The 25,271-nt window shown below is 41.1% G+C and overlaps 7 protein-coding genes across 8 annotated transcripts; 2 read left to right on the forward strand and 5 right to left on the reverse strand.

The window, feature by feature from the left end:
- Window positions 1-2,915: 2,915 nt before the first annotated feature.
- On the forward strand, window positions 2,916-4,895 carry LOC108063363 (venom carboxylesterase-6). The gene is made up of 4 exons (XM_017150430.3): window positions 2,916-3,930; window positions 4,000-4,329; window positions 4,391-4,523; window positions 4,578-4,895. Exons 1-4 carry the CDS (start codon window positions 2,916-2,918, stop codon window positions 4,750-4,752), a joined length of 1,653 nt encoding a protein of 550 aa, XP_017005919.2. The 3' UTR covers window positions 4,753-4,895.
- Window positions 4,896-6,175: 1,280 nt separating this feature from the next.
- LOC108063358 (UDP-glucosyltransferase 2) lies at window positions 6,176-7,903 on the reverse strand. Its single transcript, XM_017150424.3, has 2 exons — window positions 7,564-7,903; window positions 6,176-7,512 (listed from the first exon to the last, which is right to left on the reverse strand). Exons 1-2 carry the CDS (start codon window positions 7,802-7,804, stop codon window positions 6,176-6,178), a joined length of 1,578 nt encoding a protein of 525 aa, XP_017005913.2. The 5' UTR covers window positions 7,805-7,903.
- Window positions 7,904-8,279: 376 nt separating this feature from the next.
- On the reverse strand, window positions 8,280-9,945 carry Ugt35E2 (UDP-glycosyltransferase family 35 member E2). Its single transcript, XM_017150422.3, has 2 exons — window positions 9,682-9,945; window positions 8,280-9,625 (listed from the first exon to the last, which is right to left on the reverse strand). Exons 1-2 carry the CDS (start codon window positions 9,920-9,922, stop codon window positions 8,295-8,297), a joined length of 1,572 nt encoding a protein of 523 aa, XP_017005911.2. The 5' UTR covers window positions 9,923-9,945; the 3' UTR covers window positions 8,280-8,294.
- A 229-nt stretch (window positions 9,946-10,174) lies between these two features.
- Ugt35B1 (UDP-glycosyltransferase family 35 member B1) lies at window positions 10,175-11,875 on the reverse strand. Its single transcript, XM_017150419.3, has 2 exons — window positions 11,617-11,875; window positions 10,175-11,562 (listed from the first exon to the last, which is right to left on the reverse strand). The coding sequence occupies exons 1-2, from the start codon at window positions 11,852-11,854 to the stop codon at window positions 10,241-10,243; spliced, it is 1,560 nt and encodes a 519-aa protein (XP_017005908.2). The 5' UTR covers window positions 11,855-11,875; the 3' UTR covers window positions 10,175-10,240.
- A 624-nt stretch (window positions 11,876-12,499) lies between these two features.
- On the reverse strand, window positions 12,500-14,509 carry Ugt35A1 (UDP-glycosyltransferase family 35 member A1). Its single transcript, XM_017150433.3, has 2 exons — window positions 14,039-14,509; window positions 12,500-13,961 (listed from the first exon to the last, which is right to left on the reverse strand). The coding sequence occupies exons 1-2, from the start codon at window positions 14,310-14,312 to the stop codon at window positions 12,631-12,633; spliced, it is 1,605 nt and encodes a 534-aa protein (XP_017005922.2). The 5' UTR covers window positions 14,313-14,509; the 3' UTR covers window positions 12,500-12,630.
- Window positions 14,510-15,423: 914 nt separating this feature from the next.
- Ugt304A1 (UDP-glycosyltransferase family 304 member A1) lies at window positions 15,424-17,477 on the reverse strand. Its single transcript, XM_017150420.2, has 2 exons — window positions 17,216-17,477; window positions 15,424-16,772 (listed from the first exon to the last, which is right to left on the reverse strand). Exons 1-2 carry the CDS (start codon window positions 17,466-17,468, stop codon window positions 15,424-15,426), a joined length of 1,602 nt encoding a protein of 533 aa, XP_017005909.2. The 5' UTR covers window positions 17,469-17,477.
- Window positions 16,471-19,856, forward strand: Ugt303A1 (UDP-glycosyltransferase family 303 member A1). Of its 2 annotated transcripts, none has more exons than XM_070217161.1 (2): window positions 16,471-16,600; window positions 18,188-19,856. In XM_070217161.1, exon 2 carries the CDS (start codon window positions 18,229-18,231, stop codon window positions 19,504-19,506), a length of 1,278 nt encoding a protein of 425 aa, XP_070073262.1. In that variant the 5' UTR covers window positions 16,471-16,600; window positions 18,188-18,228; the 3' UTR covers window positions 19,507-19,856. The 2 variants fall into 2 exon arrangements, with proteins under 2 accessions (XP_070073262.1, XP_017005920.2); XM_017150431.3 differs by lacking the exon at window positions 16,471-16,600 and adding an exon at window positions 17,650-17,911.
- The last annotated feature ends 5,415 nt before the right edge of the window (window positions 19,857-25,271 follow it).

Below are 25,271 nucleotides of genomic sequence, written 5' to 3' on the forward strand. Positions count from 1 at the left end.
TCCCGACTATCTAATACCCGTCACTCAGCGAACGCGGGTTGGTGTCCCGACTAATAATCGTAACTCAGCTAAAGGGAGTGCGAGGGAGATAGATATATGTAGATATTTTGATTGCGTATAACTTTTTAATGAATGGTCCGATTTGAAAAATGTCTTCTACATTTCGATAGGTATAAATATACACAACAAAATTGCATTTATACTTATCGGAAATCTTTAAGGATGTGGGCGCAGGACCCATTTTAAAATCGTTAATGGGCGATTGTGGGCGTTAGAGGGGGCGTGGCGCTCGGCTAAAATAAACTTGCGCTGCGTAGGAAGCCAAAGAATATGTGTGGGAAATCTCAACCTTCTAGCTTTTGTAGTTTCCGAGATCTCAGCGTTCATACAGACAGACAGACGGACAGACAGACGGACAGACGGACAGACGGACAGACGGACAGACGGACATGGCTAGATCGACTCGGCTAGTGACCCTGATCAAGAATATATATACTTTATGGGGTCGGAAACGCTTCCTTCTAGCTGTTACATACTTTTGCACGAATCTAGTATACCCTTTTACTCTACGAGTAACGGGTATAATTAGATGAGCTCGGCTGTAGTTGCTGATCAAGACCTTATGTGATTGGAAACGTCTCCTTCACTGCGTTTCAAACATCTGACTGAAATTATAATACCCTCTGCAAGGGTATAACTAGGTTTTGGTTTTTTTAACTTGTCGGGGAATTTTCCTAAGTTTGACATAGAAACTAATTCAACGAAACGCTAAAAATTGTGTGATGCAGTCCAGGAGGGTTATCTAGGACCACAAAATTATACAAATTTGATTTACAAGTAAAAAAATAGTGAACTGGTATTTATCTACTCCTCTTATAAAGACATTTGAAAAGCTTTAAGATATTATAAACAAGAACGGAAGCTAGCTTCGGCAAGCCGAAGCTTATATACCCTTGCAGATCATTCTATTAATATACAAATCGCAAAAATTTTAAATTTCTTATTATTTCACATTAATTTTTCGATCGTTTCTATCACAGCTATATGATATAGTAGTTCGATCTTTTAAAAATTAAAATCGAAATTCGGAAATATTTCAAAATAGTCATATCCCAGAGTAGAAGGGAATGTAATAAAAACTAACAAAGATATAATTTTTTCCCATTAATTTCCATTTAATTTTTCGACCGTTCCTATGGCAGCTATATGATATAGTGATCCGATTTAAAAAATAAAAAAACCGAAATTCAGAAATATATAAAAAAAAATATTCCCAAGAGTAGAAGGTAAAACAAGAGAGAACGCTATAATCGAGTGCCTCGACTATTAGATACCCGTTACTCAGCTAAACAACTTAATAGAAATATGCCTCCTTTTTTGTTTTTCGAAGCTGGAATTAGCTCCCGTTTTTTACCCAGGGAACTCCACGTGGAGGCCTTCTAAAACTTTCAATTCTGCCTAGCACATCTTCCGTCTCTCTCTAGCGCAGGTGAATGCACTTGTGAAAAACGAATACGAGCAAAAAGAGACAAAATGCGCGCCCTTTTCAAATAATTTAAAATTTGCAATAACATATTGTGAATTAGTGTGACCACAGAAAAAAAGGACAAAAAGTTCAAATTAACCATCTGAATAGATGGCGCTATTGTATATTGAATTGAGCCATCTACCCCAAGATATTGGTACTACTGGCCATGAAAGGCGGAAATGTAGGCGCTAGACAGGTTTAAGCGTTAAATGGGTTTTGCGGGCGTTAGAGTGGGCGTGGCAAACTTTTACTTGGCCAATCGATATGTATTGACGAAACAAATACATATCAGTTACTATTTTCATAATAGCTTCAAAACTGTGGGCGATAGAGAGGGCTAGTGGGCGTTAGAGGGGGCGTGGCACCTTTTTGAAATAAACTTGCGCTGCGTAGGAACTCCCAGAATCTGCATGCAAAATGCCAATCTTCTAGCTTTTATAGTTTCCGAGATCTCATCGTTCATACGGACAGACGGACAGACAGACAGACAGACAGACAGACGGACAGACGGACAGACGGACATGGCTAGATCGACTCGGCTAGTGATCCTGATCAAGAATATATATACTTTATGGGGTCGGAAACGCTTCCTTCTACCTGTTACATACTTTTGCACGAATACAATATACCCTTTTACTCTACGAGTAACGGGTATAAAAACACCGGAGCTAGAATTTTTTTACGTTTTTTTTTTTTGATCCTTCCTATGGGAGCTATAAGATATAGTTGTCCGATCCGGTTGGTTCCGACATATATACTACCTGCAATAGAAAAAAGACTTTTTTATCCCGATAGCTCAAAAACTGAGAGACTAGTTTGCGTAGAAACGGACGGACAGACGGACGGACAGACGGACGGACAGACGGACGGACAGACGGACGGACAGACGGACGGACAGACGGACGGACAGACGGACAGACGGACGGACAGACGGACGGACAGACGGACGGACAGACGGACATGGCTAGATCGACTCGGCTAGTGACCCTGATCAAGAATATATATACTTTATGGGGTCGGAAATGTCTCCTTCACTGCGTTGCAAACTTCTGACTGAAATCATAATACCCTCTGCAAGGGTATAAAAAGAACAATGTGTTAACCGCATTCAATATTTGTAATTCTGTAAATTTTTTAACTTTTTTTATACGTTGTAAAACAAAGCTGTTTTACACATTTCTTTGTTCCCAACTGAAGCGACTATTCACCTGTTCGCCATCGTCTTCTATAAATCTGTACATATAGCGACGACCAGGCGATCTTGTTATTATGCCAGATCAGTTCACAATCATTGCTCGGTAAAGCCCCAAAAGCAATTTCAGCCGCTGGGTTTTGTATAAAAACGACAACGGAAACTTTTACAACTCAGTTTAAGGCATGCGGCAAGATGCTGAAGTTCATCTTAGTGGAACTGCTGGTTCTGCTGGCGAGCTCATCGGTTTTCTCCATCGAAGTGGACACGGAGTTGGGACGAGTGCGCGGTGCCAATCTGACCTCCAGATTGGGCTTGACCTCCCATGCCTTTCGCGGCATTCGGTATGCCGAACCTCCCCTGGGGGAACTGCGATTTTTGAATCCCCAGCCCGTGAAGCCGTGGTCCCCGAAAACTTTCGACGCCACTGAAGATGGACCGATGTGCCCGCAACCATGGGACAATATGACGGATGTTTCCGAGGACTGTCTGCGCTTAAATGTGTACACAAAGGATTTGAAGGACCGTCGACCGGTGATCGTGTTCCTGCATCCCGGAGGCTTCTATGTATTCTCCGGACAGAGTAAATACTTGGCCGGACCCGAGCACTTCATGGATCGCGATTGTGTGCTAGTCGCGCTAAATTACCGGCTGGGTAGCTTGGGTTTCCTGGCCACTGGAACCAGAGAAGCTCCTGGCAACGCGGGAATGAAGGATCAGGTCCTGGCATTGCGCTGGATCCAGAGGCATATCCATCGGTTTGGTGGTGATCCCGGCAGTGTGACCCTTTTGGGATACAGTGCGGGCAGTATCAGCGTAGCTCTGCACATGCTATCGCCCATGTCGCGGGGTCTCTTCCATCGGGGAATCGCCATGAGTGCTGCGCCATATGGACCAGTTCGTTATCGAAACAACGACCTTCGGTTGGCCAAACGACAGGCTGGTCTACTGAAGTGCCCCCAGGAACCGGTCAAGGAAATGGTCGAGTGTATGAGGCAAAAACCTTACTTGGATTATGTGACCACGTACAATGGGATGTTTGAGTTCGGCTGGAATCCCACACTGAACTGGAGAATCGTGGTCGAGGAGGATTTTGGTCAGGAGCGCTATCTCATCGAGAGTCCATTTAAGACAGCTCGACGAGGTGACTTTCACAAGGTTCCCATTATTACTGGCATTACGGAGTTAGAATTCCTTTCTGGAGCATTCTGTAAGTGAAAACTAAAATTTAAGAAGAACATTTTAATCTAAGGCATCTAACCTTCTTCACTCGCTTCAGTTGATCTGCGAAATGAGAGCATTGTAAGCAACTACAACACGAACTGGGAACACTTTGCCCCTATCGCGCTGATTTTAGAACGGAACTCAACCCAAACGCGGGTTGGCAGTCGCGTTTTGAGGGAGAAATATATGCCCGAGAGTAGGGACAAACTGGAGTACCCGAAATCTCTAAAGGGCTTGGGGGAACTCTACAGCGATGCCATGATTGGAGTGTCCTTTAATCGATTTCTTCGCTTGATGGCCCCCCACACTCCTATTTACACCTATCTGTTTCGGTACAAGGGAAGATACAGTTTCTTGAAAAATCCCGATAATCAACAATCCATGGGTAAGCAGTTATTTAATATGTTTAAAAATTGCTAAATATATTAGTTTCTTAATTTGTATAGGTCCTGTTCATCATGATGAGCTTATATATTTATTCCATGTGGGTCTTTTGACTCCTCTACTTAAGCGAGAGGATCCCGAAAATTTTATGATTGAGCTTTTGACGCGTATGTGGTTTGAGTTTGCTCAAAAGGGGTAAGGAGTATATTTTCTAAATGTTACGGTTTAGATATTATTTATTTTTCCCAGTGATCCACACAATAAGAACGATGAATACCTGAAAAATCTAAACTGGCCCCGGTACAATTCACAAGAGAAAGGTTATCTGGAAATTGGTACTAATCTCACCGCAAAAACTGGCGGCTTCTTTCTGGATCGATATCATATCTGGGATGAATTGTTTCCTCTATCCAGCTTTTGCTGAGCGTTCCGAAATGTATTTCTATTTTAAAAAATTATTATACCTCAATTTTAGCATTCCAAACATTTTATAAAAATGAAAAAATATTTATATTTCAAACGTCTAAAAAAATTAAATAAATATGAGATTAACCTGTATAAATACTACATCTCTTGCATGCCGTTTTTGTATGCTGAAAGGAGCTACTCTTCAAGGTCCTTGTTTAGAAGCTAAATCAACAAAAAAAGTCCGATGACATACTCATCTCTTCGGGACAGAATTCACAAAAATTAACAAACAAAAATGACAGAATGGTTGAGCGCATAACTATCGCCAGGTGAACGAGCAATGAGCACATTTTCAGCAATTTCCATCTGATGTTTGGATTTTCTCGACTTTTTGCCTGCACAAATTGTTGTAAAAACACGACAGGAAAAGCGAGCGAAAAAGAGGAATGCAGTGAAGCGACCGATTTGCTTGGACAAGTTACCGATTAGATTCAGTCAAGAAGTGAGCTGATATTTCGAGACATCTCTGAGACTGCAAATTGGAATTGCTGACATTGCGTAAATAATAGCTACAGCTTGAACAAAAAACCCAGACAGTGTGTGTTTTCTTTTTCGGAGTGACTATTAAACGTCAAATCCTCTGCCTGGGATATGACAAATCATCATTTTTGCTCATGTTTCCGCTGATGATAATCAGCAGCTCATTAAAAACGCGTCGAACCACAAAACAGGACATCATTAAATAGACTCTTCTCCACTGGCGACCACTCGGGGGACATTTAAAGGGTTAAGAACCGGGAGCCACGGGAGTCGCCAGATCCAAACCCTAAATCGCATGAAATTATCTACATTTGCATGCCAACACAAAACACACAGAGCTAATGGCAATTCCAGCCACACCACATTTATATAGCTCATGAATTTTTGATTACGCATTTGGCAATGCGGCCAAAAACGGCCAAAAGCACCAGCCGAGCCCAAATGAACCAAACCAATCCAACGGAAGTGACTCAGTGCAATTTAATATTACGCATACGCAGCGAATGCAACTGATTGGCAGCGGTTAATAAATGCGCTCAAAACCGGCGCACATAAACGTATGTACATCCATAGCCAGCCACGCAAATATTTGTATGCGAATTCCATAATTCACTGGACGCCAATCGAGCAGCTTTGCGTGTGACCAGAAAAGCATCGTTATAATATAAATACGCGCATCATAATATCCCATCATTTTGGTGCGCTATCTGTGGCGAAAACAAACTGGGAATCGTGAAGCCTCTGAGAGGTGAATATTTGCGATAGGTGCTTATTTGCCAGCCATTATCTGGGAGGTAATAAGAATGTAGTTTGAAAATGGAATAAATAAAAAAGGAAATAAATGAAAATTAATTTAAACAAATTATTTTATTTACTTTTTTATCGAATTTGCAGTTTATTCAGATAACTTTCTGCTTTTGTTTCCTTTTATTAACAGGAAAGGATGGGAAGACCATCTTGAAAACCTTAACCAAGCTAAGGATTATAATAAGAACAATAACTACAAGAGCTAAAATAAAAGTGCTTAAAACGTCCAGGCTGTGATAAGTAAAGAAGTCCAATTCTCTGCCCGTTACTCGCATATATTTAGCCCCCCTGTGACGAAGGACGTAGTTAGTCCACCATACTGCAGTATCCAGAGGATTCATGGGCTGATCCCGATATCGAGCAGCGGTCGTTCTTGCCGTAACATCGAAACTCTTTTCTGTTAGCAACCGGAGAATAGAGTCCTTGAATTCCTCTTCAGTCATATCTTTGTAGTTCAAAACCAAACCTAAGCCCTGTCGTTTGATATGTTCCATATTGGCAAACTGATCGTAGAAGAAAGGCAACCCGAGCATAGGTTTACCATGGTGAATGCTTTCTATAGTGCTCTGCATTCCTCCGTGAGTAATAAACAGTTTAACCTTTGGATGGGCCAGGATATCCTGCTGCGGGAACCATTTGCTAATTAACACATTCGATGGTTTCTCTGACAACTTTTCATCTTCGAATTTCCACAGGATGCGCTGTGGCAGACTGGCAAATGTTTCGATCAATATTCTCTTGCGATCCTCTACCAGGTTTTTGTATCTCACGTTGGTGCCGAGGGAAAAGTAAATTACTCCAGGTTCGCCAGCCCCTTGGATAAATTCCTCCAAATCCTTGGGTAAAGGTTTCGTTTCCTGATTAATGTGCATACCGCCCACCTCGATAACATTTGGTGCATATGGTCGAGGTGGAGCCAACGTAAAGTGTTGATTGACCAAAATCAAGGCAAAGTTTTGCGAAATCTCGGACAGTGGCTTTTTGTCAGCTATTTCCGGAAAATATTTCCTGTAAAGGCCCTTATGCTTGCTCTCATACCGCCAATGCCAGTTCATCCAAGAAATGAAGCGTTCCACAAAGTGTCCCAGACGACCCACATAAGTCTCCAAGTCGTAGAAGTAAGAAGATGGGGACTGGAGATAAGACATTGGTGATGGATTTCCAACCATTTCATCGATTTTCCAGTCGGTACCACATGGAGCCATTCCGATAATCGGGGCCTCAAAATAGGCGGCCAAGCCATAAAGAGCATCATACTTCCAAAGATCTACAATGATCAGATCAAATTGAACTTTTCCTGGTCTCAGTACCTTTCGACGCACTCCATCATTATTGAATACTACTTTTGTAATGTTATACACGAATTCGTTGGTTACCTCAAAAAATTGCCAAGTATTTGGCATTGGCATTGTCATAGCTTTTAATAATTCTGAAAAAAATGTATCAGAATATATATTTTTAAAAACTCCATTTTACTTGCCATCAAAACTATCAAATACCTCCGGAACGGGAATCTCTTGTATATTATTCCCCGGTTCTTTCGATGGAAACGGAGTTACCGATGTTATTTCATGTCCCAAAGCGGCCAAACTTTTCAGATAGGGTAGGGCATGATAATAATGCGATTGACTTGGTATTGGAAACAAGGAAAGTATGCGAGCTCCTTCCAGAAATCCAGGAAGTATAAAAACAAATAGAGAAAACAGTCGAACAGGAAACATTTTCAGACTGCAAAGGTGCTTTCCACAAGATCTAACAGAAGACTGAAACCAAAACACTTTTTTGTGACAATTGATAAGATTAACCTGATAAGAAATTACACTGAAAAAGAAAAGAAAATCAGAAAGTGGCTTTTTAATTTATTGGTCTTTTTAATAGAATGAAAATAAAGCCGCGATTACCACTAAAATTCTTCTACGAAATATTTGTTTGATTTTGTTGTGTGGTTTTAAGTGTACACATTTTCGTTAGGTAGCGTTATCAGCCTTCCCAACCGCAACCACATCTTGAATTATACACAATTAAACTCTTATGCCTTGTATTTATTAGAATACTACGTTGCGTTTACCAAAACATAAGAGCCAAAAAATCCCTAATATTGTAAAATACTCACATTAATAAAAAATTATTTTTTTAAGTGTTAAAATTATATATTTTTTATTATATAGATATGTGTGAGGGATAGTTATCGAATAGTAATCCCCTCAACATTTATTTAGTTTTCCGCTTTCTAGTTTTTGTATTCTTTTCACTTCGCATGACAATTTTCAATAACATAAACACAAAAAAGACAACACTTGCAAAGACAACCAAAAAGCCTAGGAGAAAAGTTCCCAGGACATCCAGGCTGTGATAAGTGAAGAAGTCCAAGTCTCTGCCTGTTACTCGCATATATTTAGCTCCCTTGTGACGAAGGACGTAGTTAGTCCACCATACTGCAGTATCCAGAGGATTCATGGGCTGATCCCGATATCGCGCAGCAGTTGTTCTCGCCGTGACATCGAAATTCTTTTCTGTCAACAACCGCAGAATAGTGTCCTTGAATTCGTCTCCTGTCATATCCTTATAGTTGAGGACCAAACCCAAGCCCTGTCTTTTGATATGCTCCATGTTCCTGAACTGATCATAGAAAAATGGCAGTCCCAGCATCGGTTTGCCATGGTGAATACATTCGACGGTGCTCTGCAATCCTCCGTGGGTTATAAACAGTATAACTTTTGGATGGGCCAGGATATCCTGCTGGGGGAACCATTTGCTTATTAACACATTGGATGGCTTTTCTGGCATCTCCTCATCTTCAAACTTCCACAGGATGCGCTGTGGCAAACTGGCAAATGTTTCGATCAATATTTTCTTGCGATCCTCAGCCAGGTTTTTGTTCCTTACATTGCCGCCGAGGGAGAAGTAAATTACTCCATGTTTGCCAGCCCCTTGGATAAATTCCTCCAAATCCTTGGGTAAAGGTTTCGGTTCCTGATTGATATGCATGCCTCCCACCTCGATTATATTCGGTGCATATGGCCTAGGTGGAGCCAATGTAAAGTGTTGATTGACCAAAATCAAGGCAAAATTTCTGGTAATCTCCGACAAAGGTTGTTCGTCAGCAATCTTCGGGAAATACTTTCTGTAGAGTGCCTGGTGCTTCGCCTCATGACGCCAGTGCCAGTTAATCCAAGAAAGCAAGCGATCCACAAAGTGTGCCAAACGTCCACTGTAGCTTCGCAGGTCGAACCATTTAGCAGAAGGAGACTGGAGGTATGAAATCGGTGATACATTGCCCACTAACTCGTCGATCTTCCAGTCAGTTCCATAGGAAGCTATTCCAATTATTGGGGCATCAAAATAGGCGGCCAGGCCATATAGACCATCGAGCCGCCAAAGATCCACAATTATCAGGTCGAACTGAGCTTTTCCTGGCTTGAGAACCTCTCGACGCACTCCGTCATTGTTCAGCACTTGTTTTACAAGGCCAAGGTTGTAAGTGTTGATATATTCATTGTCATCCCAAGTGCCCCTGGATGTGCTTAAAGCGTTTATTAATTCTGAAAAGAGTTTTAAGATTTATTAACAGACTAAAATATTAGTATAATATACTCACCCTCAATATTGTCAAACAATTCCGGAACAGGAATGTCGCGAATGTTTTTCACAGGTTCCTTCGATGGAAATGGACTTACAGAGGTAATTTCATGTCCCAGAGAAGCCAAGCTTTTTAGATAGGGAAGGGCGTGATAATAATGCGAATGACTTGGTATGGGAAACAAGGCAAGGATTCGGGCTGCCTCCAAGAAACCTGGCATAAGCGCCACCAACAAGACGAACGATCTCGGGACCCACATATTCTCAGACTGGTCGTGCTTTAGCCTTTGGTTCAACTGAAAGGCTGTCTGGTAGAACTCACCCAGCATATTTCTTCCCGCTGATAAGCTTAATCACCAGTCATCCACAGTCAATAAATTTTAAGTTCCCGTTTCTGATTACTCATGATTACATGAGGGAAAGTACCGTATCTGAGTTGGCTTTAAATCAATCATAATTTGCTTATCTACTACCATATAATTTTTGACCTACTAGAAAATAATTAAATAAACTATATTTAAATTCTTGATCTCCCTTTATTATTGTAACATTACAAACTTTAATTTAATGACTTTCCTTTACTGAACCTTTTGCTTTTTCTTAGAGTTTCCAAAGCCAGCCAAGTTGGCAATTTTCCTTAAAACATACAATGCGATTAGAAGAGTGACAAGGACTCCGCCCATGAGAGCTCCTATGACATCCAGGCTGTGGTAGGCGAAGAAACCCAAATCCTGGCCAGCCACTCGCATGTGGTAAGCTCCTTTGTGCCGCAAAACATACTCCGTCCACCAGATGGCCGTGTCCAAAGGACTCATTGGCTGATCCCGATATCGATCGGACATCTGCCTGGCCGTTTCTGCAAATTGCGGTTCCTTGACCAATCTCTCGATGGTCGCCTTGAATTCCTGCTGCGTCATTGTCTTGTGATCCAGTCCCAATCCAAATCCAGCCTGTGTGGCTCGCTTTACATTCAAGAACTGATCGTAGAAGAAGGGCAGGCCCAAGACGGGTTTACCATGATGAATGCTCTCGATGGTGCTCAGCAGTCCACCGTGGGTAATGAATAACTTGACTTTGGGATGTGCCAGGATATCCGGCTGAGGAAACCATTTGCTTATAAAAACATTTGGGGGTTTGCTCGGCAACTGATCATTCTCGAATTTCCACAGAACCCGTTGCGGCAGACTGGCAAAGGTTTTCAGAATAAGTTCCCTTCTCTCGGCCGGCAGATCCTTGCTCTTAACATTGGAGCCCAGGGAAAAGTAGATCACGCCCTGCTCCCCGGAACCCTGGATGAACTCCTCCAAGTCCTTGGGCAAGGCAGCTGGCTTGTGGGATATATGCAGACCTCCGACCTGAATCATATTCGGAACGTAGGCCCGGGGAAAGCTCAGCGAAAAGTGCTGATTGAGGAGCACCAGGGAGAAGTTCCGGTTTAAATCACTGAGTTGAACCCTTTTTGAGACCACGGGAAAGTATTTCTGGTATAATTTCTCCTGCTCTGGCATGTGCACTAACCGATAGTTAAGCCAGGCAATTGTTGTATCCACAAAGTTGGTAACTCGCTCCCCGAAAGTCATGCGATCCGTAAAACCCGCTGTTACCAGGGGAGTAACCGATAGAGGCGATATATTGCCCACCAGCTCATCAATATTCCAGTCGGTGCCAAAGGTGGAAATGCCTATAATGGGGGCATTAAAATGGGCCGCAAATCCATAGTAGGCATCCGAGCGAAGAGCCTCCACAATTATCAGATCATAGTGATCCTTGCCAGGAGGCAAAAGCGTTTCTGTCACCTCTTTGTTGGTGAGAACTGAGCGAGTGACGTCCACAAAGAACTTGTTTATGAAATTGTTCTCCTGCCACAAGTTCATTGGATCGTTTAGCTCATTTATAATATCTGGAAAAATTATATATCTAAATAAATGCATCTGATATCGTAATATCATTTTACCATTGTAGTTCTCAAACACTTCTGGGATGGGAATGTCTCTAAAGTTTCCCACTGGTTTCTTTTGAGGAAAGGCATTAATCGAGGTCACCTGGTGACCCCGAAAAGCCAGTGTCTTTAAATAGGGCACCACATTGATATACTGCGATGGTCCTGGAAAGGGAAATATGGCCAGTATCCTGGCAGCCTGCAGACAAGCAGGCAAAATCGTCAGCAAAACACTTAGCTGTAGAGCCAACATCCTAAAGATCGTCTGGTTTTCGCAAACTCAAGCTATAAACTGAATCAGAAAACGCACATTACAGCATAGTCAGGGGCTATTAGATAACACCCACCGAGACACCGACATGCGATAGCAATTCTCGACAGATGCGATTACGGAAATTTCGTAGGCGATCCACATCTCACCGTGGCACCCCATCACTATTTTGTTTCCTATCTTATCCCCTTCTATCCCACAATCAAAAAGCATCACTACACTGCTCCACTGAATTAACAATGGCATACAGTGGAAGGAAAAGTAAGTAAGTTGGGTGTTTTAGATTGAAAATACAAACTTCCAGATTACTAAAATTCCATTTTGAAGACATTTTTATCTTATATAGTTTTTATGAAAAAGCTCAAAGCAGACGTTACCTAAAAAATATTTTCCCGAGTGTATTGGCTTTAATAGTGATAGCTTTAAATCAAAAGTTAAACAAAGTCTGGGGGTTCATGCGTGCATTAAAATGATTATAATGAAACGTCAAATGCTACGTTTTAACAGTAGACTGTTTTGTTTGAAAATTTGGTTGCCCTCACAAAAGGCTTATTCACTATGATTTTTACTAAAAATTTATTAGTTGTTTCACCACAAAATACATTTGTTTAAATTTTTTAATCATTATTATTTATTTAACATTAAAAATATTCTTAGTAAGTATTATAATGTTTACAAGTGCTAATAACAGAACAAATAATTTCATACATAAAGATCGGTGGCGGCATGAACTCGACTAGTTAATGGAATTTAATTGGTTACTGGCTCTTCAATTTACTCGACCCCTGACGACGCTTTGAGATGATATAACTGAGACCCCTCAGCAGGCAGTTCAGTGCAATCACGAAGATCAGTAGAGACACTAAAGCGACTGCGACGATCAGTCCCCAGGTATCCAGACCATGAAACTGTATGAAGTCCAGATCCCGGGAGGCACATCTCAAGTGGTTGGCGCCCTTGTGCCTCAAAACGTATTCGGTCCACCAAATGGCTCGCTCCAAAGCGGTTTCCTTCTGATCCCGGAATAATTTCGATTTAATCTGAACTGCTGCCGCATAACTGGGTTTATTCAGAAGTTCCTGAATCAGAGTAGTGAGCTCTGTGGCATTGGTACTCCATATATCCGCACTAAGACCATAGCCCGCCTGCTTGGCCCTCTGGACATTCAAGTGTTGATCATAGAAAACTGGCAGACCCAAGACGGGTTTACCAAAATATATGCTCTCAATGGTGCTCAGCAAACCGCCGTGGGTGATGAAAAGCTTCACGTTCGGATGGGCCAGGATGTCCGGTTGGGGAAACCACTTGCTAATAAACACATTCGATGGCTTTTCAGGCAGCTGATCGTCTTCGAATTTCCACAGAACACGCTGAGGCAGGCTGGCAAAGGTTTCCATCAGAACTTTGCGAGTGGCTGGCGGCAAATCGGCGCTTTTGATGTTGGAACCCATGGAGAAGTAGATAATACCCTCAGCCGATTGCTCCACAAATTCCGCCACTTCTTTGGGTAAAGCCTTAACCTTTTGCTGCTGTTGCAAATGCAGTCCACCGACTTCAATCATATTGGGCAAGTAGGGACGTGGATAGCTCAGCGAAAAGTGCTGACCCAGCAGCATCAGCGAAAAGCTATCCAAAACGTCCTCCAGTGATTTTCTGGCATTTGGAAAGTATTTGGCATACAAATCCCGCTGAGTGGGCAGGTGGACAATTCTCTTGTGCAGCCACATTATCGTAGCTTCCCACACATTCCGTAGACGATCCTCGAAACCCATTCGCTCGGTTCGCGATGACAGCAGCATGGGATTGTAGGATAATGGCGAAATGTTGCCCATCAACTCATCGATATGAGTGTCTGTTCCGTACGATGAGATGCCTATGGTCTGGGCGCCAAAATGTTGGGCTAAACCAAAGAGCGCCTCGGTTTGAACCGTTTCCATGACAACCAGGTCGAAACTCTCTCCGCTGGCCAGCAAATCCTTAACAGCCGGATCATCCAGAACACTTGTGGTCATAATATTGAGGAACTCCGTTGTCATTGTCAAGGTAGTCCATTGACTTGCCTCCTGGTTGAAAATCAGACTTCCAAATGCTGGAAAATAAAGTTGTTTTTTAAAAAAAAGTTAATTTACAATTTTCATATAATTTTTATATTGTTTAGCAACTCACCTGCCATTATTTCGTGAATTTTTTTGGCACCAATTACCCGAAAGTTGGGCTCTGATTTATCGCTGCCGAAGGTATTGATCACTGTGACATTGTGACCTCTTTGGGCCAGTTCCTTGAGATACTGCTCGGCAAATATGTACTGCGATCGGCCGGGAAAGGGAAACACGGCCAATATGCGTGAACTTTGAACCCCTTCATCGGCACTAACGCTGAATAGCAAAGCCAGGCCAAACAGCAGAACGCCCAGACCAGTTCCAGAACACATTATTCCCATTTCAGAAGCAACCACAGCGATTCGCTGACGAACGACAACTAATCTAACATAAAAAGTTTTCTATATATAATTATCGGTGGGTGCCGATTAAAAGAATCGCCCAAAATTTTCTCATTCTACACAAAGGAAGTTCACTGAAGCGAGATAGAAGCTTGGTTTTTTATACGCTCTTTCTGTATTTTAAAATTTATTCACATTATTTTTGGCGTCCCCGGCTTGCCTCTAAACAACTTGTTGATTGTTTACATACAAATTCAGTTGTTACGCAAGCGATAAGAGAATTAAAAAATACTCTTTTTTTCCATTTGGTTCTCTTAAGTTTTCGCTTTATCGCGACTCGACTCTCTAATTGTCAAACTCTCCAGTTGTTATTGTTTACTCGAACTTTTAATTGAACACAGTTTTTTTTTTGTTCAGAGAGCTGTGAAAATAATTATACCCTGCTCTTAATGTGAATATATTTATTTATAGGGCCCAGCTGATATTCAAAAATACTAAAAAATATTGCATTTAATACGTATTTACTTTAACATTCAATGAATATATTTAATTTATACATTTGTAATGCAAACATAAATTAATAAGGTGTCTTTGTATAGGTTTAAGTAGTTAATAATTGTTTGTATTATAATTTGTAAATTCTTGATTGAAAATCGACCAAATGTCAAATATTTATTTGTATAAATTTACAGTGCATCACACTGAAACGCTCTAAAAATAAATCTAAAAACACTTAGAAACAATCATAAATAAAGCGGCAATTAAGATTAGATAAAGCTACAACAGGGCTTATCATTCATTGTCCCTACTGTAATCAACCTAAAAAAAAAACACAATAAAATAATAACAATCGAATCCAAATGATATTCCTCCAAAGCGCAGATCGTTAAAACAGGCAATTCATTATTTTTTTTAGTCATACATTATTATTATTATTAGTATTTTAATTATTATTATTATTAAGTGTTCGAGTATAATGTAAAACATACAGGCGAACTTAAAGTCATACGTATAAAGATACTTTTAACTAAAACGTAATTTTTTTTAATGCTTAAAATATTTACATTTTTAAACCACATAATTAAAATTAAAGTTATTTAAAGCACATACATTAACTAATCACATCGTTACTACGTTGAATGCCAATTGTAGGCAAGAAATGCTTTGCAAAATTAGTTAAATAATTCAAGCAATATCTTCCTTTAGAAATTGCCAAAAACACGATACCCACCACCAGGGATAACCGTACTCCGATCATTAGGAATTTGTCCAGTGAATAGTACTCAAACAGTTTTACTTGTGATGGAGATACTTTCATATGATTGGCTCCCTTGTAGCGTATCACGTACTCGGTCCAATATACGGCGGTTTCCAAGGGATGCATGGGCTGATCCCGAAATCTTTGTGAAACTGCGAGAGCACTTTCTGCGTAATTTGGCTCGTTTATCAGACGATTCACAGTATCCCTCAGTTCCTGTCCTTCCAAGCTGTTAATGTTCAACTGGAGGGCTGCACCCTCCTCCTCCAGGACTTCCAAATTCCTAAATTGATCATAGAACAAAGGCAGGCCAAGAACAGGCTTCGCATAGTAGGCAGCTTCAATTACACTCAGCATTCCACCGTGGCTAATAAAAAGCTTGACGTTAGGGTGAGCCAAAATGGCTTTCTGTGGCAAAAGTTTGGAGACGTAGATGTTACTAGTTAATCCTTCCGGGGGCTCACTCTCAAACTTCCAAATGACTCGCTGCGGCATCGATTTGAAGCTTCTAATCAGTATTTTTAGAGTTTCTTTCGGTAGGTCCTTACATTCCTGCTCCACACCCAAGGAAAAGTATATTACTCCATGCTCTGCCTCATCGATGAACAACTGCAGATCCTCGGGCAGTTTTGGATCCTCTTTGGGGATGTGGAAGCCAGCCACCTCGACCAGGCCCGGCACATTCGACCTGGCCCGGAACAGGCTAAAGTGTTGATTTAACAGTATTAAGGAAAAGTCATGCCGGATCTCCAGGAAACTCCGATCTAGATGGCTAAAGAAGTGATCATGAACGAGGCGCAGTTTTGGTAGAAAAACCAAATTCATCAATAGCCACTCTTCGGTGGTGTAAAGCCAATTGTAGATGCGATCCCAAATACTTCGTACCGATTTTATACCCAATGGCATTAAAGGTTCCACCAAGAAGGAGGTTGCATGACCCATTAGGGTATTTATATTCCAATCCGCTAAACATGTTGAAATTCCGACCAGCGATGCATTAAAATGGTCTGCTAGCCCGTAAAGCACATCGGTAAAACCCGGCTCCACGACCACCAAATCAAATGTGACATTTGCTTGCATTAAGGATCGAACTTGCCAATTATTTAGTATATTTAGGGAAGCATTTGCCATTATTTTCGTCATTGAAGTCATTTCTCCCCACTTGTTAGTCGAAGAAACGATTCCTATGAACTCTTCAAAGTCTACGGAAAAAGAAAAGGAAGCACAGGTAAATATATTATTATATAACTCAGTTAAGAATGGCATCCTGACAGCTGCTTAAATTTAGGCTACATGAATGTTATTATTAGGAAAAGTCATTCCAATTTAAATAAACAATGGGTTTTCAGTTTAAGAATATTTTATAAATGTAATACACTTTGAAAAAGTCCTTTCTTGAATAAAACTAGACAGTGAGTAAAAATGTATGAAACCACAGCCTAACAATTTAGAAGTCTTTATCTTTAAATTTGAGATTATCAATCGATTTTATCAATTTTCAATGCAATAATATTTCTTATCTCGTGTCGTTAAAACGGTATAATTGCAAATTAGCTTATCTTATAAAATGTCTGAGTTTAATGGCATCTAGACTCAATCAACGGGCATGTAAGACTGCCCCCTGGTTATCCCCTCTATAGCGTACCTGAGTAAACGTTATTATTATCCCTTATACGAATGAAGGTCACATTCTCAATGAGCTTGCAGTGTTTGAACGCGTGAATCACGGTCAGCTGGTGACCCCGATCGTTTAGGGCCTCTATATAGGGAGTCATCATCATGCACTGCGAATGCGACTCAAAGGGGGCGATCAGAAGAATTCGGGCACCGCGAATCGAGCAGATCGCGTTCGAAATCAGCCAGAACATCGGGAGAAGCCATCGCCCCGGTGGAAACATATCGTTCGAGCTCCCGCCTTTCAACTGACTTACTGTAGAGTTTTCATTTCGAACTCTTGCGCATTTTCGCTCGTTTCATTTCGCTGATTAGATTGCCTCATCGGCCCTATCGAGCATGTATTTCGACCAAATCAAGGCAGTATCACTTCGGGCAGCGGCATGTGCGGTCGATTTACGTGAGATGTTTGGGGGCCCGGGCATTGCTGGTCTACTGCTCCCGGTTCTGCTCCTTGGCGTTCTTTGTCCCAAGCTGGCCGAAACGGAAAATATTTTGGCCATATTCTCCTACACCTTTGGCTCATCTTATTTGCTGATCACTCCGTTTCTGAAAAACATCGTCCAGCGGGGTCATCAGCTGACTGTGATATCATCCGTTGCAGAAATGCCCCACATAGAGGGTGTCCATCACCTACGCGTGAAAAAATTAGATATGCTGATGCAAAGTAATGATCCTCAACGAGCTCTAATCTAAAAAAAAGTTATTAAGTTCCACAGCCTAAATGGCCCCTTGGAAAAATGTTGTGATTTTTCAATTTGGCTGCTATAGATACATATCGTGTAATAACCTTGAATTAATAGAAATTTTCCTATGAAATGTAGGAAAACCAACCTGCTGATTGTTTTGAGTTTTTTTTTCATCAGTGTTATATTTACTATCAATTCATTTTTGTTAATTATGAATTAATCTAAAAAAACGTTTACTATCTAATGTTTTGCAGTACTCCTGGATTACGATTACGACTTTCAGTTGAGCAAATGGATGGAGGCTCAATTCGTTGCCGAATACTTTTACAACTGTTCGAAATTCGTCCTAGAGGATCCCGGGGTGCAGGAGCTGCTCCACAATGCCAGTGCCCAGTTTTCGATGGTTATTCTGGAGGCATCGCACACCGATGCCCTCTACGGATTTTCGCAGCACTTTAATGCACCGCTGGTGGGCATTGCCGCCTACGGATCGGCATGGAACATTGACTTCCTGGTCGGGAACTCGGCACCGAGTGTCTACGAACCGATGTCCGCCCTGGGATATTCGTCTGGCCTCAGTCTGATGGAGAAGTGGCACAACCTGATCTTCATCACCGAGGAGCGTCTGGTGGAGCGATTCATCTACCTGCCGGGCCAAATTGATTTGTACAAGCAGCATTTTCCCGGAGTGCCGGCTAGTATTCACGAGCTGCGACGCAGATTCTCACTGATCCTGATCAATCAGCACTTTAGCATGGGTCGAGTGCGCAGTAATGTTCCCAATATCGTCGAAGTGGCCGGCATGCACTTGGCCGAACCCACACAACCCTTGGATGCGGAACTTAAAAAGCTTTTGGATGAGGCCGAACATGGAGTTGTCTACTTTTCAATGGGTCTGCAGGTCCTTGATAAATGGTTGCCAGCTGGAATGATTGAAACGATGCTGGCTGCCTTTGGGCAACTGAAACAACAAGTGATTTGGAAATTGAACAATACAGCGATAGTTGATAATTCAGGGAATGTCTATGCGAGATCATGGCTGCCACAGCGAGAGATCCTCAATCACCCCAATACGAAGCTCTTCATCACCCACGGTGGACTTTTGAGCTCCATCGAGGCGGTTCACTATGCGGTTCCCCAGCTGTGTTTGCCGCTGTTTTACGACCAGTTTCAGAACACCAAGCGGATGGAGCAAATGGGCGTGGCCAGGAGCTTGGATATCACAAACATCTCGCAAGACGAAGTTGTAAGGGTCATCGAGGATCTCGTGTACAATGCTAGTTATAAGCTAAATGCCAGGGATCTATCCCAGCGATTTCATGACCAGCCAATGTCGGCCATGGAGACAGCGATTTGGTGGACGGAATATATCCTGCGGCACAAGGGAGCCGATCACATGCGAATCGCCGAGCAGGAAATGTCCCTGATGCAATACTATAACGTGGACGTCGTTTCAGTGCTTTTCGGACGAATCGGATTGAGTGTTATAATCGTCATCTTTGTGGGCTGGAAGTTGGTTTGTTTGGCAACGAGAAACCTGGAGTACCGCTTCAATGTGCCCATGGTGAGGTGAACCTGAGATAATTTTGTAACCCCATAATGAAAATTTATTTGTAAATAGACCTACAATTTGGTAAACTTTTGTTTTAAAAAGTATAAGTCAAATTTTTAATTCTTTGGTAGCGGTTTATATTTTTTAATAATGCAATTTTTTATAAGATCACTTAGCAAACCTAAAATTTATAACCTTACATTAGCTTAATCTGAATTGTATATGTGTATGTTGATATGAGTCGACTATTATCGCGGATAGCGTAAAAGAAAAAAGTGTATTAGTTGTAAATGGTTCTATCGCATTGATAGCGATTTATCTTATCAGTCTGTTAAATGGCCGTGGAGGCGCCAAATAAAATATTTCGACTAGCTTTGTTATCAATTAAAATTTTTAAAAGTGGGTAAACATTTGTTTAATATATTTTTCCCTGGCTCTTGTAATATTTGGAATAATTGAAATGTATCTATAGTCCTCTCTTAACAGCCACGCATATTATAATTAGAAAACTTTACCTCCTTCAGTCGTTATCTATCCAAACCTTTTTACCCTCGGCCCTTCTTTTTTTTCGCCCATAAACATAACCGCGCTCATTACGCATTTTACATCAATCAGCACGTGCCCAGCATGTTTTCAACTCTTTTCACAAAAAAGAACACAAAAAGAAACAAAGAAAATAAAAAGGGAATTGAAAAAAGGGGATACTGGAGGAAAAAGGGACATTAAAATGCACAGGAGAGGCTGGTGAAAAAAGTGCGCACAATTGCTCCCTCAATTGCTGGGTGAAATACCCCAGAAACGTGAACCTGAAGAAGTCGATGCCGAATAGACCAGCGAACTTGAAGGTGAACCCGAAAGTGTCCAACTTCCCCTTCATAACCATTGGGGCGTAATGTCTGTGACGGTCCATCGATAGCCAAGGTAACGAACGCACTGCGCATAAAAACAGACCCAACCACAGTGATCGGTCCGTAAAATGGTTAAATAAACAATCGCATTCTGATACTGCTTTGTGCACTTGTTGGTTTGGTTTATTGATTAGATAACTTGATTGCAGTTTGTTTATAAAAATATTTTGCTAGTGCTCCCCAATCGAGCTTGTCCAAAATAATTCAATTTCAAGAGCTTAATAAAAAATGGTAGCCAAATAAATTCAAAATATTTATATTTAATAACCTTAAAACATTGAAAAACACAATTAGTCAATGCTCACCGTGTTTCCAGCTCATCAAATTTATTTGAAAGCCGCTACTAGTAATTGAAAACAAAAATCTATAAAAAGCTATCCTCTGCCCACAAGAATGTCAAATTATTTATGCCCAAAAATAAACCTAAAAAGCGAAAATAAAATGTGTGCCAAACGTTGGCATGTTAATAAGTTAGGCGGAAAGGACCGAGAACCAAAATTGCACTCAACGTGTTGTCAATTTGATGTTTATTGCAGATTTTTATTTGATTTTATGTTGGCTACATTTGAATTTATGTGCCGGCCATAAACTGCCGTCGAGTCTAATCCGAAAATTCTTGTAAAATTGCCAAAGCCTCGCGAGGAGTTGACCCAAAGTCAGGCCATTTTTATTGGCCATTTGGCAGAGGCGCCATGGCAAACTTTGTCCCTCATTGTTGGCGTTGGCGTTGCCGCTGCTCTTGGCCAATACTCAAGTGGGCGGCTTTCATTGGCGCTTAACTAACTGAAATTAAGTAAACTTTTCTTTTGACTTTCATAAGCCTTTTAATAAGCCATAATCCCCGCTGGCATTATCTGGCCCCCGTCACGAGCGCACAAAGGACAAACACACACAGACACAGACATGGGCATAATAAAATCTAATTAACATCCAGGACTGAGCTCGGCCCAAACCCCGCGCAATAAAAATCATCAATAGTAGGAAAGAATTTTATTAAAAGTGATTTTCATCACTGCGGCCAAGTCTCTGTGGGTTGATATGCTGGTGCAGGGCAAACAGGAACTAATGTTGAGGAAAGAACGAACATTTCCCGAGCCGATTGACTTTATAACACATGCCCGCCCCAGAAGGGTCGCCAAATCGGGGATATGACCAGCAGCTTTTCTACTTTTCTTGAGCCTGGGGATAGGCTGAAGTCTTAGGAATATACTCTTAAAAAAGAGAAAGGGAGAAGATAAATTTATAATAAAAGATGAGATTTTCTTTTTGGTTGGAATATATTTTCTAGAACAGAAGAAAATTTAAAAACAATTCAATAATAATAAAAAAATCATTTACAAAATATTGTATTTAAATATTTAACCAATATTTTATGTCCATCTACTCATTTTCAGTATTCCTTTATTGTGTTCCTTTATTTTTGACGATTTAAAAAAGTTTTTTTTTATATTTTTCCACGAAATGCAGAGCATATCCAATGCGTCACATCGATAAAACCGGTAATTTTCATTTTCCTATGAGTCTTATACACTTTTTTTTGGTTAGAAAAGTTATGCGGCAGGCTTTTAATTAGCGCCTGCCAACCAGTCAGCCAGCCGTCGTGGCCAAAGTCCCAGAGCGCATTACGCATACGCAGCGTTGACGCCGAGGTTGCCGCTGAGGCTGGCACATTGGCTTTGGGATTGCCGCTGGCTGGTCGGGCACGATTTTAATTAATTAGACTTTTATGAGGCGTACATGCAGCTCCGGCACTGTTGGGTTAAGGCCCAGTTATTGTTTTTTCCTTTTTTGGTTTTTTCTCCTCTCCCTTCTTTTCTGCTGAACTCCCTTGTGTTGTTTTTGCCGCTTGTTGGCCTGGCCTAATAAGCATTTCAGAGCTTAACACCGCCAACGAAATGTGTATCAAAATTTAGCATTTATTTTTGGCGGACGGGTGTGAGGGGGTTGCGCTCACACATGTCCATGTCCGTTGGCCATGTCGTGTGCGGTAATGAAAATTGCGGTGGCATTATGCTCAACATTTGGCATAATTGCAGTCCAGGATATGCGTTTATGCTCAGAGATTACTTTTTGTGGCTGCTGGCTGCTGGCCATTGACCAAGCCCCACCACCACATACAGCACCACCATACGGACAGAGCGGACACCATACGGACAGTACTACCACCGCCGCACCAGCAACAACAGCGAACGGCCAAGCGTAATAAAAGCCAGACGATGTCGCCTTTTGTATAAAGAAATAAAAATAATACCCAGCTCTGCCCCAAAAAACCCCGCCCTCGATTGTTGGTTTTGTGTTCCAGCTCTTGTTATTGGTATCTCGCTTTGCTACTCTCCGGCTTCTTGTTCCCCTTTTTTTCGCCGGGTTTTCCAGGCAAATTAATTTCTACTTGCCTTCGTTTTTTTTCGGTGGCGCGACATATTATTTGTCGTTGCCAGACCTTAAAAAAGGAATCCTTAAGGGTAAAAGAGGGGTAAAAAATGATAACCAAAAGCATTGTTCTGTTTAAATGTCAAAGAAAAGTGCTATGTCTGTTAAAGAATTTATGTAAATAAATAAATATAAATATTTTAATGTAAGTTAATTCTTACAAAAGCCTAATGCATAACACCTATGATTTTTTCCCTTTTAGTCAGTGAAATACATAAATTACTGCGAAGATGTGGAAGTAGAAAAAAAGACTCAGTAAAGTGCAAAAGACTCTTGTCGTGCAAATCAAACAAGACCAGCAAAAAGTAACCAATAAACATATAAAAGGCAGTTGCAAAACAATAATTAAAATGCACACGCAACAATTTTCTGGCTAGGCAAATGTATACATAAAAAAGTGAATAAAAAATAAAGAATAAACCAAATTATGTTTATTATTATGCACGATGAATGGGGATGGAAGTGAAATGGGAAGTGGAAGTGGGAGCAAACAAAGCGCCAGAAGAAAAGTGAGCTGGGAAAAAAGAAGTGAAGAGAAGGGAAAACTTGGGGGGTGGCGCCAAGTAATCCGCTTGTTAAAAATAAACGAAAAGGAAGAGACCGGAGAGCAGCGAGCAGAGGAAGCGCACACAAAACATAATCATCATAAACCGGAAATATCCCGACGGCAAAACATCCGCACATAAATTTTTTAAATAGTCTACAATATTTCGTTTTGCCGTTCGGCATTTGCCATTTGCCATCTCTGTTTCGGTTGGCTCTTTGTTGTTGTGGTGGTGGTGGTGGCTCTTCCACTTGTTGTTGGGCCATATCGCGTGTAAATACGTTTAAGTGTCGGTGCTCTCTCCCCAAAGATGGTCCGAATCCGAATCCCAAGCCCAGCGCCGAGCCGAACTTGGCCAACTGCAATAAACACACAAATTAACCCGTAATACCCAAGGCCAAGCCAAGGACCAAAAGGACAACGTGCCGCAATTCCAATTCGGTTTGCTTTTGCTCCTGCTGCTGCTGCTTTTGTGGTTATTCCAGCGCCAGCAACAACGCACATAAATAAAATATTACAATTTTAATTTGTCTCTAATCCCGTTGGACATTGAATGGCTTGTGGCTGCCAGCCATCCGACCATCCAGCCAGCCGAGTGGCTCTGAAATTTCGCCCCGGGAAGGGATTTCATAAATTGCTTGAATACACCCAGACCACGTTTATCTATACGGGATTTGTAGCCACGAAACAATGAATACATAAATCAAATGGATCGCTCCTGCTGACAGAGCTTATACGGTGTACTGCGTAAGGTAAGGTAAGGCAGCTCCTTTTCTTTCGCCCTCTCAGATTGTCGCGGATTTTCATATAGTTCTCTGATATTAAATCTGGCCAGCTTAGCGTCCAATACTTGATTGAAAGTTCTGTCGATTGACTGGCCGCTGATTGACCCTAAATTGAGAACTTAGCTCTTAGCCTTTCTTATTCTTTCCTATCAATATTTATTTTGTTACGATTATAATCTACTTGATCTACTTATAAAGCGCCCTTTTAATACCACATTTTTTATGGTCTATATATCGTAATGGCCTATTTCAGTTTAAACTTAATGCTCCCTAAAAGATGTCATATGTTCCATCATCAACGTTATGTGTTGGTCTACTTATTTATGATAGTTTCCGTAGTATTCGTCGATTTCCTCTACATTCCGAGCACACGCTGCGTATACGCAATCCACGCTTTCACTTAATTCAGTGGGGTAAGATAGCGAGCTCTTCGATTGCAGCCCACTAAAAATCGCGATTTGAGCCCGGTTCCCGACAATAGCCGGCGGCGCGACACTAACGGTAACCGTTACGGCAACAGCAATAACTACAGCACCAGCAAAACTCAAAAAGCTCTGGGCCAAGTCCTGCCCTCCACCGTTGTTGCTTTTGCCTTTGCTATTGCCATTGCCATTGCGATTGCGATTGTGATTGCTACTCGCTGCCATCGGTGTTGGGAACTTGGCTATATCCAATCTTAGTTTACAGGAAAATATAATCGTTTGAAACTATAAACAAGTTACCTATATCGGAGTTAAAATAACCGAAAACTTTCGGATATCATCAGAAAACTACAATTTACTTATAATAATTTATTTTATTTTGTTAGATATTTAATATATTTAATACACGTTTTAAAAACACTTTAGTTAAACCAGGAACCTATTGATTTTGTAAAATATTTAATAAGGTCTTTTAAATATTATATTAGAAATTTATTTACTTGGAAGAACCAATTTAAAGAACCTATTTGGTTTTAGTTTTTTTCTTTCCAAAAATAATACGTGTCTCAGTTTTAGTTCTTGGCAATGTCCTGCCATTTTGTTTGGTTTATTTTGGACCAGTATAGTTGCCAGCACTGATTTTCAAGACTCTTGCCAGGGTCTGCTATTGCTTTCACGTCTCTTTTATTATTTCACG

Source organism: Drosophila takahashii, chromosome 3R, assembly GCF_030179915.1.
Source record: "Drosophila takahashii strain IR98-3 E-12201 chromosome 3R, DtakHiC1v2, whole genome shotgun sequence".
In the NCBI taxonomy this organism is placed as follows: domain Eukaryota; kingdom Metazoa; phylum Arthropoda; class Insecta; order Diptera; family Drosophilidae; genus Drosophila; species Drosophila takahashii.